We start from the raw sequence: 14,423 nt of genomic DNA on the forward strand, positions 1-14,423 counted from the left end.
ACAATGCTTTTAATGCTGTTCTTCATCTTGAAAGTGAAAGAAATATCTTCAATAATGTACTTATAGATGATCATGATGGATATGAAGGGGTATGGTGAACCAGATCACGAGACAAAACAGAAAGTTGAAGCAAAGGAATAGCCCTTTTATTGTTGTTCATCTTGAAAATTACAGTGCAATCTCCATTACTTAAGAAATAATTCATTGTAGCCCCTATTTATATTGTTTTTACCATGGTAAGGCACCTTATGACAATTATTTTACCCTGAGCTTCAACCGTGGTAAAAACAATATAATTAGGGGCTACCATGAATTATTTTAATTCAAAATGTCCAGAAAAGTGTCTCAGTTTAGACACCGTCATTTGCAATAACACAACGTTCCACCATGTTTTTTTTATGTGAAGAATATACAAACTTTTTTAGCCTGCCTGTATGATTTCTTCCACTAAAATATTGACATGTTGATTGTTGTTCTTTAGTGTGTATCTTTAAATTTGTTTGCTTTTTTCGACAGAAATGAATCTGTGCCTGCTGTTAATTTTTCTGGAATGACTGTTTGTGCTGACCATGGATGGCAGAAAAGGGGATTTGATAGTTTAACTGGTAATGTATATTTAATTTTTTTTAAATCATAACATTTTGACAGACATTGACAGACAGGGATTTAGTCACGCTACTTAAGAGATAACTGTATTGTATTTGAAGCTTTGCGGACGTCCATCGGTAGTTTTACTGTCGCAAATTGAGTTTACCTGGCGACGCGTAGCGGAGACAGGTAAACGGATATTTATCTCTATTCTAATGCAAAAGAAACAAATCGTTGAATTTAAGTCATTATTTCACTGTAAAATTTTCATTAAACAAAAATTCCGCGAAATAATGTTATCTTCTTTGGCGCCTAAACTATGTTACGTCATAGGTAAGCTTCCGGCATCAAACGTAAACACCGGGCGTTTTCTGGCTTCTTGTCCGCTTCAGAATGGAATAAAATTTGATAAAAAGAAAATTTGTAGGTGCAAAATGTAAGTTTTTTTGCTTATTATTGGAGAAATTACATGTCAATACATTCCGGAATTCAAAATGTCGGCTTCCTTAGTTACAGACAAGGAGATAGAGGATTGTACGCTTACTGTCATCCAATCAGAACCATTGATACAAAATAATTGCATTAGAATGTCCATCATTCCATTTGGTACATACTTAGCTCTTACAAAATCATGAAGCCTATTGATTGTCAAGTTGATAAAGTGCCTAACTGTGGTAAAAACAATATAAATATTGGCTACCATGAATTATTTCTTAAATCATTTAATAGAGATCTTTTTGTCTGAAACCACTAGGGCAATTTTAATCAATTTCTCCACGTCTAATTTCTATTTTTCTTTGATATAAAAAAGCAAAATATTTATATGTCTGTACATGTAGGTCAAACATTTCTGATGAGCAAGCGTGAGTATGGCAATAAAGTTATTAAAACAATTGTTAAACATCGTACGTGTGGAACATGTAAATGATGGAAGAGAAATAGGCAAGGCAGAAAACCAAGGCCACACAGATGTGTGTGGAATCACAGAGGGTCAGCCAGATTGATTGAAAGCCAAGCAGGAATGCAGGCTGTCAAGGAGTTACTCGAACAAGGAACCCCTGTAAAGACTATCGAGGGAGATGGGGATAATACATTGATAGCAAGGCTAAAATCTGAACTTAATTTAACTGTTACAAAAAATATGACAAAAATCATACCATTAAAAACATTGTTTCCAGATTATATGAACTACAAAAAAAAACCAAGAATTTGAAAATTAGCAGCTCAGTGGTCATAAGACATTTGACAAAATCAATCAAGTATGTTTTTGCAAAAAATCAAGGTCAACCAGATGACATAAAAATTAACCTGGAAGCATTGATTCCACACCAGTTTGGGGATCATAACCTGTGTCAACCCAGGTTCTGTGGCTACAAAAGGCAACCAGGTGTGAAATACCTTCACAGAAGCTTACCATACAAGGCTCCACTATCAGATCCTGTTTTACGAGAAAAACTGCAAAACCTTTTTGAGCAAGTCATTTCGAAGGCAGCTTCTTATTCAGATTTAGGGTCTAGCCAGGCATGTGAGCATGCAAATAGAGCAGCTTCCTTGCGTGCTCCAAAACATCTGCACTATGGAGAGAGTGAAAGCTTGGATTTTCGAGTCAAAGCCTCTGCTGCCTGTATTAATGAAGGAAGAAACTACTTGTCTGAGGTTAATCAAAATGAAACTTTTATGTTATCTTTATCTGTTTATCTTGCATGTCATTCCTTTGCATGGTGTCATTTCATAGGTTGATTTCAAGAAAATTTTTTGTATGTAGTGAGTATTTCAATTGGAAATCTAATTACAATTCATCATTTAGCTAATATATTTCTACAATTGGACAATTGAATTTATCTGTAAATTTAAAAATGGTATTATCAGATTTTTTTTTAAAATACTGGGATTAATAGTTATGACAACCTTGATTTATCATTGAAATGCATTACTATTTAGCAAAACAAAATCTGTGTTGAAGATCAAACATTATAAATTATGAAATCCGTATTCTTCTGCTACAATTTTTCTCCTGTTTTTTGTATTTTGAATAAAGGCGAAAACAAATTATTGAATTATATTTGATTATTGAAGATTGAGCCTCCCCCTAACAAAGTCAAAAATCTTTAAAGATGTAATTATACAAGAGCAAAATATTTGATAAATATACATCTTTTTTGTATTTACAGACATTCAAAAGACATGGACTTTCTCCTGGAAATTTTACAGTTCCTTACAATTCAAAGAAAAACAATGAAAGAGAAAAAAGGCAAAAAAAAAAAACTACCAGAACAAAAATTAAGACGTTTAAAACTAAAAGAAGAAAGAACTACCTCCAAAGGAGCATGTGAAGCAACAGAAGGAGCCAGCTATGAATCTGGTGAGTGCAATATGAGTCAAGATTTTTTTATAGGGATTTACTAGGAATTTTGTTCCAAAAACATGAATATATTGTAATGGATTAGAAGGGATATGGTTAACAAGATCCTGACGCAAGTTCAAAAAAAAGTACATAAGTTGCAGGCAAGGAACAGCGCTTTTATTGCTGTTCTACATCCGGAAAATAACAGTGATATTTTTAACATAGAGAACTTATTCTCATCTCAATGCAAGTTTCAAGACGGCTCCTAGCTGCGATTTGAGTAGTATTCAAATTTCTATGCTAAGGTAGACAGTGTCACATATATACAAATGTAAGGCAATATCAACAGTTACATAATCCCTGGTATAAAGAAAGTTTAGAAATGGATGGAAAGGGTCCTTTGTTTATAAATACCATAATGCATGTGTTTTGTTATCTTTTATAGAAAAAAGTTTTAGTGACCAAGCTGAGGACATTGAGAGGATTCCAGATGCTATCTTAAAGCCTTTATATACGGCAGTGCCCTCTTTAATCAACCCAACCTTTGTAGTCATTGATTTAGAAACTACAGATTTGAGTAATTATTTTTCTGAAACCATAAACGGAAAAAGAATAATTTTAAAAATAATTACTTGCACATTGACATCAATTTTAGATTATCGCTGTTTTGTTAATTTTTCCTTTGAAGTTCAAAAGCAAGAGGTTTCATTGCACAAAAACAGCGATAATGATTCAAACTATTACTAATCTCTAAGCATTGTCAACGCAAGCGTCACTAAAGTCATAGGCAAAACAGCAATAAACAGATTATAATCGGTCGTCTTCACTCAATCGTGTTTCTCACTCTCGACGTTAACGCATATAGTGAGAAAATCAATCTCGTGAAGAAGACCAACAATAATCTCTATATATATAAAACTAGTGGTAACTTTTGTATTATATCTTTCATTGTTTATCATTGCTCCTTAATTGTAACAATAGAGGTCATCTGTATAACTGCACTAGGTTCCTTATAAATTATGTAACAAAGGGATACTGTAGACAATATGAAAACGGAAGGATTTGGGTGTGCGTCAATGAGACATATTAAGCCTGATTCAAATTTTAATCAATGGAACAATGCTTATATTGATGTTCTTCATCTTAAAAGTTGCAGGGATATCTTCAACATACATGACATTGATAAAATATTCTAACACCCAAGGATCCGGAAATTTTTCCACACAATTTCGGTCATTTTGAGATGATTGAAAAGTTGGTGCCCCTTTCCAGATTGTCGATGTCAACTTGACTAAATTCATAGCATCAATGAACTTGTATTGCTGTTCCATCGCATTTAATAAGTAAATGTCTTACCATTACCATGAAGAACAGTTTAGGGAAGGCAATTGTTTAAAATTGAAATGATTTTAATGACTCAAAATGGTAAATCTCTCAGACATTGCTTACGTTTCTTCGATTTGATAAAAGTTAAAACTGGAAGTTTGCGATAAATTTAAAGTACGAATAATTTGGATTCATTTCCGGGATTTGTTTTGTTTATCACAGGAAATCACCGGCTTTTTATGGCTTTTTTATTTTATTACCTTTAAAAGTGTTTGAATGTAACAGACAATAGTTGCACTCGTTTAATTTAGCATGAAATCAATTCGCATTTTACGATTAAATATTAAATTTGCTGAAGACAATTTCACGCATGCGTATTATTATACCCCACGCAATGAGTTGCGGAGGGTATTATGTTTTTGACCCGTCCGTCCGTCAGTCCGTCAGTCTGTCAGTCCGTTAGTCTGTCAGTCCGTCAGTCCGTCAGTCCTATTTCTTGTCATCACAACTCCTCTCAAACCACACAACAAAATTTCACGAAACCTTTTTAGATAATAAGGACATACTATGTAGTTGTGCATATCGACAGGAAATTACGATTCAATTTTTTTTTCTAGGAGTTACGCCCCTTTGAACTTATTTACTTTAATGTACTACTGCAACAGTTTGTCATCGCAACTCCTCTCAAACCACACAACAGAATTTCATGAAACCTTTTCAGATAATAAGGACATTCTACGTAGATGTGCATATCGACAGGAAATTACGATTCAATTTTTTTTCCAGGAGTTACGCCCCTTTGAACTTATTTGCCCAATATACTACTGCAATCTTTTGTCATCGCAACTTCTTTCAAACCACACAACAGAATTTCATGAAACCTTTTCAGATAATAAGGACATACTACGTAGATGTGCATATCGACAGGAAATTACGATTCAATTTTTTTTTCCAGGAGTTACGCCCCTTTGAACTTATTTGCCCAATATACTACTGCAATCTTTTGTCATCGCAACTTCTTTCAAACCACACAACAGAATTTCATGAAACCTTTTCAGATAATAAGGACATACTACGTAGATGTGCATATCGACAGGAAATTACGATTCAATTTTTTTTCCAGGAGTTACGCCCCGTTGAACTTATTTGCCCAATATACTACTGCAACCTTTTGTCATCGCAACTCCTCTCAAACCACACAACAGAATTTCATGAAACTGTGTAGATAATAAGAACATACTATGTAGATGTGCATATTGAAGGGAAATTATGATTCAATTTTTTTTTCTGATACAATTTTTTTTTCTTACACTTATTTTTAATTTCTCCAATGACAATGTGGGGACGTGGGGTAGGTGAGCGCGCTCACTAAGGTTCTTTCATTTTGTAAATAAAGCACATGAAAAAATACTTTTTTCTCCGTAAATTTAGGTTTAATTTTTAAATCAGATTTGATGATTGTCTTTGCTGAAAAGTAATTGAATAATGAATACACTTGTCAGTGAATTTCAATTTTTGTTAAGATATTATTCTGAGCTTGTGATCATTGTCAGGTGTGAATTAAAACCACAGGTAAAAAGTGATTAGCAATCACTAGCCAATGATTCCCGGAGGCATTGATATAGATATTAGGTTTGCCCTCAGGATTATCAAACTACTGGAGTGGCAGTTTTATTACAGGAAAGGGATTATAAACAAAAACAAGTGATCACAACTTACACAAGACAGGCAAAATGGCGATTAAGAAATCCGATTTCAAACATTGAGTCAATGAAATGACGGAAATTACTTCTTTAAAAAAATTAAATTTGTTCTAAATCCCAATTATTCGTTTAGGACAAATAGTTTCATCTTAGGACATGACTGGCATATATGACCGTTTTTTGACCCTTGCTAACACCAACACAATTTCATAATGATCACTAGCACCTTCAACAAGCTCAATAATCTTGGAAAAAAACAAAAATTTTAACATTGATTTTCTTTATATTTTTAGTCAGAAGAAATATTATTCCGCACATAGTACAGATAGCTGCCAAAGAACACAAAACACAAACCAGTTTCAACCGTTACATACCACCACAGCTACCAATGTCAAATGATGCCGAAAAGGTGAGTGGTATTGTTTGGGATGGACAAAAGCTTTTTTACAAAGGGGTTGAACTAAACTTTATTAATATAAAGGTTGCCATATCTGATTTTTTAATGTGGTTAAATCAATTCAGTAATGCTGTAGCACATAATGGGAAAAATTTTGATTTTCGGGTTTTATCAATAGCTGTTTATAGCTGTAATATGTTTGATAATTTTACTCAGATTGTAATGGGATTTTTAGACTCATTGGCCGTTTTTAGATCAGGCTTTCCAAAAATAGAAAAATTTAATCAGCCATTTTTAGCACAACATTTTTGTAAGGAGGAATATAATGCACACAATGCTGTAGATGATGTAAATATGCTTGATAAAATACTTATTGCTGCTAATGTAACTTCAGAACTATTGCTTAAACAGTGTTACCATTCAAATTCTCATTTTCTGCAAGAAAACTTCATCAACGCAAAAGCTAAAAACTTGCCAAGCTTTCATCCCCTTATTGCTAGCACTACAAAAGTCTGAAAGTCTAAAAAGACCAGTTTTTGTCTTAATTTGCATGAACTTTTACTCGACATTCTCCAAAAGTATGACTTGTGTCTTAATTTTTCTTGACAAATTCTCATTTATATTAAATTTGTATGAAATTTACTCGACATATTCTCGACATTCTGAATATTGTCTTAAAATTTCTTGACAAATTCTTGACCCTTGAATACTGTCTTGAAATTTCTCGACATTTTCGGCATTCTTATTTTTTTCTCAGTATGGCTTGACATATTCTGAACATTTTGAATCGTGTCTTAAATTTACTTGACAGTTCTGAGTTTTACAAATCATGACCAATATTCATGATATAAGTTTAATCTTTATTTCTCTTTATATGATATACTGTTGTTTCAAGTTATAAATATTTTTACAAATGCAAATACGGCTATGAAATCTAAAGTATAAAATAATTCAAATGTGGTTGTGTTGATATAAAACAATTTCAATGTGGGTTTTTAAATAATTACAAATTTTGATTCCTAAATCTTATAAATTAAATGATTCAAACCAATCATACTGTAGACATATTTCATTCTACATTCATAATATTCAATGTTGATATGGTAAATAATTATTATACCAAAATGTGGTTTATATAAATAGCAAATTATGATGATATACAAATCATTCATTTAACAGAAGAAAAATTTGTGTAATGTCATCTGTTGGAATATATTAAGTATTACACATGGACAGGATGTTCCCCATAAAATTAAGGTATTCTACACCCCAGAGTACACGCAACTGTCAAATAGAAGTTATTGCTTTACCTGTAATCAGCCATACAACTTATCAGTTGACCGACCATGCCAATACAAAAGTTTGTTGATAGATGAAAATGAAAATCATCATTTTGATGAAAAAAAATTGAATTGAAATGGATTTTCTTCATCAAAATTATGAAGTTAATTTTTCTAACATAAAAACCAATTGAATAATTCCCAAAGATTTAAAGAAAATTATTATCTACTCCAGGAATAATAAAAAAAATGTATTTGTAATGGGTCCCATCAATGATTTCTATAGAAATGGTTCTCAAACAGACACATAATATAGATCTAAACATTTTTTTCTTTTCAGGAAGGAGTTTTTTTTTATTATTTATTAATATTTATTTTTGATAAAAAAAATTATAAAATTCAACACTCAAATTTGAATAAAAAATGTTTTTGGGTTGTTCTAAAAAATGAATAAGGTTTTGGATCAAGATGGGAACAAATTCTTTGACCTAAACGAAAGCCCCCCCCCCCCCCTCTTTGTTTAGCTACACAAACCCAAAAGATGAATTGTGGGGTCCAAAAGAGATACAAGACACCTATTTTAGTAAAGCAAATTTGACTGGCAGTTTTGCGAACGGCAAAAATCTAAATGCTGTTTGTCCATACCTTCTACTTATATTCCAAGTGAAAACAATTACTTAAATGTTTAATAAAAATAAATCAAAATTAAACCACATTGGGGATTATTCAGGGTATTACAACTTAGTTGCATCAAAAGGGTATCTTACTATATATACCAAATTAATCCTTGATTCTTCAAAGTTTAGTTTAGCCATAATAAAAAGGAGTATATAACAGCAATAGAATGTCATAAACAGTGCAGAATAAGTCTGTTCACATTTCAGGCGAAATTTATACTGTTGAGATAGTGTCAAGAAATATTTAAGACTGTCAAGAATGTGTTGAGACATATTCAGGCATTATTTAGAATGTCAAGAATATGTCGAGACATATTCAGACATTATTAAGAATGTCAAGAATATGTCAAGACAGATCGAGACAAATTTAAGACAGTCAAAAATTGGTCGAGACTAATCCAGACTCTAATCAGATGATACAGGAAGTTTCGAGAAATTTTAAGACATACTGTCAAGACACTTGTCAAGAAAAATCAAGAACCTTATTAGACAAATTCATACTATGTCAAGAATTTTTAAAAATTATTCAGACAAATTAAGGATGTCGAGTAAAAATTCATGCAAATTTAGACAAAAACTGGTCTTTTCAGACTTTTTGACTTTTGTAGTGTAGTGGTGTAATGAAAATGACAACGGCAGAGAATATTGCTGGATCAGGTTTGAATTGTGCTCATTTGAAACTTATTTATGTTCGTAAAGGAGAAGATGGACTTATTGATGTTCTTATGTCTAAAAATGCTTGTGGTAAGCCAAGAGTTTCAAATGATAAAAAATTAATGTGTTCTGTGGTACAAAAAATGGGCAAGATGTTTACAGAATTGTGAGATTCCTTGAAGAAATGATCTTTTTTTGTCTTGACTTGTATTACAATCTATACTTTAGTACTATGTTTGAGCAGTTTTTGCTTATTATAAATGTATATGTAACTTATTATCGATTAGTGATAAGCAAACCTTCAGCTTAAATTGGTTTGTTACATGTTGTGACTTTCCTTACATGATTGATTGGACAACAAAAAGTGTAGAAATTGATATTTCAATTATAGATCTGTGTTTCGAAATTTTTTAATTATGCATTATTTTTCTGTGAACTCATAAATTACTTTATAAACTTTTTTTCTAAAAGTTGCTACCATTTAAAATTGAATTGTGCTTACATTTTTTTCTCACATTGACCTCAAAGTTCAGTTTTCTTGATGTGGTTTGTTTTAAACCAAATTTGTTGTATGAAATGGTTGTTCAGCCTTCATGTATCTACATTTTATCTCACCTTGATCTCAAATACATTGAGCATTGGAATGCTAATTTAATGTAATAGAACTAATACTTTTAGTGTAATATTTTTTTTTTTAATTTCAACATAAGTCAATAATGAACACTGAAAAAGGTATGACATTTCTGTGTGTCCACTCTTGTAAGCTTTTCTTTTTTTCTAAACTGAAAATGTATTTGTAATTCAATTAGAATTTGCTTTACTGACATATCTTATGAAAAAAGTCTTTATATTGATTATATAAATATGATCATATTTATTTGTATCCTCTTAACCATCATGACCATGATTATACTTTCTTTTAAAAAAATCATTATAATTTGCAAATAAATATTGAAATGTGATTGAGTTTATTGAATATAATTATAGAAGATTTCTAGTATTTATTATGTGCATGAAGGAGTATAAACCTGATCAAAAATATTTCAAGGGAAATAATTGATCTAACTGAGTTCAATGTGGGACAGGAATGATGGGGTATCCTTTAGTGAGTTCTAGTTAATGCTGGTATGAAATAAAAGCATATGCATCCTCTACATTCAATAAAGCCTGATGCTGTTCATGTGATGTCCTGTGCTACAAATAGGACAAAATCGGAAATATGTTGCAAAACCGTAAATATTTCTATGATTACATTCTTCAAAATCATTAACCCATGATTTTGCAACTATATTACACATTATTTATTTTTAACATACACATACAAACATGACATATATCCATACATGTATTTATACCATGTTGCTGAAATAAATATTTTTACCAAATGGTCCCATTCGATGATATTCAATAGATGAAGGATTGGCTTCAACCCTTAGGTCAAAGGGTCAAATTTTTCAAGGGCATACAGAAATAAAAGTATATAAATATGTATACTAAGTACTATACTTTTATTTTATCATACTTTTGACATGTTTCAATAACCTACTTTTGAAAAAAATGAGCAAAAAGGAGAGTTTTGTCTTATTTCAGGTCCTAAAATTACCTTGACCTTTAACCTCAAAGTTAAAGCTAATCATTTATCTATTACATATCATCAAATGGTCATAATTAACAAATGTAATGAAAGATTATGGTACCTATAGGTAAATTTCCATTTGAAAATTTAGCAAAAAAGGAGGTCGCTATCTAATTCTAGCTCTTAAATGATTTGACCTGTGAACTATTGACCCCTAAAGGTTGAAACCAATCCTTCATCTTTTGAATATCATCAAATGGTCATCATATTAACAAAGGTAACGAAGATTGTGGGACCTATAGTTAGATATATTTTTGAACGTTTAGGAAAAAAAGAGATTATTGACGAATTTTAGCTCCCAAAATGACCCTGACCTTTGACCTTTTGAACTTAACATGCCATAGATATCAGAGTTTATTCTAATTAAAGGTTTATATGAAGTATGTTAAATTTTGATAGAGATTTACATGAACTTTACCAAAAAACAACAGAACTGTGATATCAAGTCTCCATTTAGTAAATATGACCATGACATTATAAATCAAAATTTCTCGAAATCAGTACGATAAAAGTTTCTTATATTCTAAAGGAAAGAACAATATGTAAAAGTAATTTAAATGTCAATTTTGAATGCTCTGCTAAAATATTTAACATTAAACTGGTGAAAATATAAGATTGAACAATTTAGACTTTTCTTCTTTTTCCATTTTTAGTAACATTAACACATTTCTAAAAATAGAATAGCAAATTACATTTTTTTTTTGGTGAAATTTGACAAGGTTAAATGTAAGGTCCCTTTTAAAAGATAGATAAGTGAATCATACTATATAGTTTTCTTAAAATTACATACTATTTAAAACTCTACTTATGACATTTGAGGACAAAAAAGGGGGGCACTGTAACCCAACTCTGTTGTTAACCTGAAATATTTTGCGGATTTTTATTTCATAGTAAGAATTCTTAGAACCCCCTACTTACAACCCTTGATAAAAATGTAAATTATTTTGCTTGTTGTATATTTTCTAATTATGGGCCGAATACTTTAAGTTTTGATTTGATGTAATCTGCTTTACCCAATTGCAATCCTTGCTTTACCTAAAGATACAAATAAAATGTGTTTTGAAGACTTAACTACCCTGCCTCTACTATTTGAAAAACAAAATTTTAACAGCAACATTATTTACAGAAATACACTTGCAATGATTAATTAGACAAGAACATTTAAATAAAGCTGGTTTTTTTTTTCATTATGTTTCACCAGTTGCATAAAGTGAACATGTGATACCTTATTTCATTTTAAAATAGACTATTTTCATATTACCGACTTTTGACTCCGGTTTATATCATTTGTCGACTGGTAACCTTGGACATCATGGTACCAAGTCAGGTAAGAGCAAGCTAAAGAAGTAAAACCAAGCTTTCAATAGGTACAATTTTGGGGAAAAATTACCTGCTTAACATTTTTTTTTTTCTACAAAATCATCTGAAAACAGTAAACTTTCCCCTCAAATTACACCGATTATATGTTTGATTTTACTTATTTTGGTTGCTCTTACTTAACCGAGTACCATGATGTCCAAGGTAAGCAGTCGACAAATTATATAATCCGGAGTCAAAAGTCGGTAATATGAAAATAGTCTATTATACAAAACAAATCAAGTTCAGATTTCTACAACGATATCTTATATCAACAATTAGACACACAGATAACAAACTTAAAATACAAATGTCAAATAGAATTGATGGCATATCTTTTTTATTTTCTGCAGTTGTGCTATTTGCGCAGTCAAATTGCATTGACCTTATATTCATTTGTGATATACAGTCACATTATTAAAAAATAATGGGTTTTAACCTAAATATTTCATTCGGAACAGTTATAGGAGTTGCAGAATATAAAGAATAACCATACATTGTCTCGAAATAAAAATTTTATTTGTACAAGGCTAAGAAACAGGTAGAAATGCTCGGCAAAGCCTCGCTTTTAACCTGTTTCTTAGCCTTGTACAAATAAATATTATATTTCGAGACAATGTATGGTTATTCTATACACTAGTATATAACACTTTTTATTTTAAAAAGATCATACAGACAGCAGACAAATACTCTCAAAATTATCAAATATGCTTTTAATCATTAAATTTGATACAAGTTCTTTCATAAAAACACCCACAATTTTTTGGGAATTGTGGTAGTTGTAATCTGAAAAGTGATTTAAAGGTAGTATGGTAGTTTAAAGGATTACTGTCACTGTAGAAGTGTATAGTTAAATGAAAAAAAAAACAAATCAAAGCAATCCATTTTTCAGAAAAATTATGAAAAGAAAATTGAAAAAATTAAAGATAGTGCTATCTCATGATTTTGAAAAAAGAAATATGTCAACATCTTGTAAAATCCCTTTATGATTAAGTCAATCAGATAAAACCATTTTTTTACTCTAAATAATATCAATTGAGTATGAAGAAGTTTCCATAAATGTTGCAAAGAGCTAATTCATTTTTTAACACTTTTAACCCTAAAATGTTTTTAAACGTTAACCAAGAATTAAACAAACTATTAAAGTCCCTATTCAAAAATTGAAGTCCCTTTATTAGTAAAATGTGGAAAGTTACAAAAAACACTCAATTATTTTATCCACTTAATATCTTCTGACCACGAGGAAGCTTCTACTCAAGTTTTAAAAAATTCAATTAAGGAAAAAAAATCTGTCTCGTGCAACTCTACTTTTTATCCCAATGATTTTTTGTACTTTGCCTAAATGATAATATTATAAAGGAAAATGGACTGATTTGTTTATTTTGCATTACAACAGAGATAATCATATAGTATTTGAAGCTAAATGGCCTATGTACAAAATGGTTTTACTGTAGTAAATATCCTTTAACAAGTTCTGGTTAGTGTCAATAAGTAAGCTCAATTTGCAAAAGAAAAAAACATGTTTTATGTATGTCAAGCTTTAAATACTATACAGTTATCTCCTACTTTTATAATATTTCGTGAATAATAACTTGCTGTCATTTGTAATTTAAAATCATGAAAAACTCTCATACTTCTCCAACTTCTTTAAAATTCATGTTCACCAAATTGACTTAGATTCTAATATTTGATTTATAACATTATAAAGGTGTAATACCACCAAACCATAGTACGTCACATCCGGTTGCATACGAAAAAGGGTAGAAAAAAATATTCCCTTGAATTTTACAGTTGTAGGAAATTAATCCTACATTTCATTGCAGTAAAAGATTTCTGAGTCATATACATATATCTAGGGTGTTTCAAAGCAACATTATTTTTTTAATTGGTGTTTCTATAGAACATTTTGGAAACTTGAGGTTACATAGTTACTAAAGCTTGTACATAGGAAAAAAAAGGGGTGAAAATTTGATTGGTTAACTTCCAGTGATGGCTATTTTCTTATATGCAATGAAATGAATTTTGTCTATAGTACTGAACAGGATAAAACTTTACTCATGACAAGTATTTCTTTATTTGAAACAAAGATAAATTCTGCAAAATTTTTTGAAAAGTGCAAATTTAACAAAGACTAGTAGGGGAAAATCAATGGTGGTATTACACATAAATTAGATATCTTATTTTTTTGTCATATCAGTATAGTTAATGTCCATTTAGAAATCTGTAAAGGACTATAATTTCTCCTTAATTTTTAAGGGAAGCTTTTGGACATTCGTTAAACTAAAACCATGACACCAAATGCCCTGCAAATTAACTGCCTCACACCAGGCTTCCCTTTTCCCTCTTGTCCCGGGTACTGCCTTGGTACAAGGGGCCCAGGGTCCAATTTTTGACTCCTTGTACCAATGTAACTGTATAATTTCTTCCTCTTCAACTTTCAAAACTTTTCCAAGCTATGGCCA

General features: G+C 30.9%; 1 protein-coding gene across 1 annotated transcript; it reads left to right on the plus strand.

Annotated features, from left to right (window-relative positions):
• Positions 1 to 514: 514 nt before the first annotated feature.
• Positions 515 to 6,874, plus strand: LOC127722274 (uncharacterized). Its single transcript, XM_052229166.1, has 4 exons — positions 515 to 605; positions 2,760 to 2,950; positions 3,378 to 3,509; positions 6,255 to 6,874. The coding sequence occupies exons 2-4, from the start codon at positions 2,773 to 2,775 to the stop codon at positions 6,872 to 6,874; spliced, it is 930 nt and encodes a 309-aa protein (XP_052085126.1). The 5' UTR covers positions 515 to 605; positions 2,760 to 2,772.
• The last annotated feature ends 7,549 nt before the right edge of the window (positions 6,875 to 14,423 follow it).

This window comes from Mytilus californianus, unplaced genomic scaffold, assembly GCF_021869535.1.
Source record: "Mytilus californianus isolate M0D057914Y unplaced genomic scaffold, xbMytCali1.0.p SCAF_12, whole genome shotgun sequence".
Classification (NCBI taxonomy): Eukaryota; Metazoa; Mollusca; class Bivalvia; order Mytilida; family Mytilidae; genus Mytilus; species Mytilus californianus.

Excerpts from the sequence above, each read along its gene's own strand:
- LOC127722274 (XM_052229166.1), top strand. The coding sequence starts at position 2,773 with ATGGACTTTCTCCTGGAAATTTTACAGTTCCTTACAATTCAAAGAAAA. Across the intron at positions 2,951-3,377 it reads AGGAGCCAGCTATGAATCTG|AAAAAAGTTTTAGTGACCAA; the intron begins GTGAGTGCAATA and ends TATCTTTTATAG. Across the intron at positions 3,510-6,254 it reads TTTAGAAACTACAGATTTGA|TCAGAAGAAATATTATTCCG; the intron begins GTAATTATTTTT and ends TTATATTTTTAG.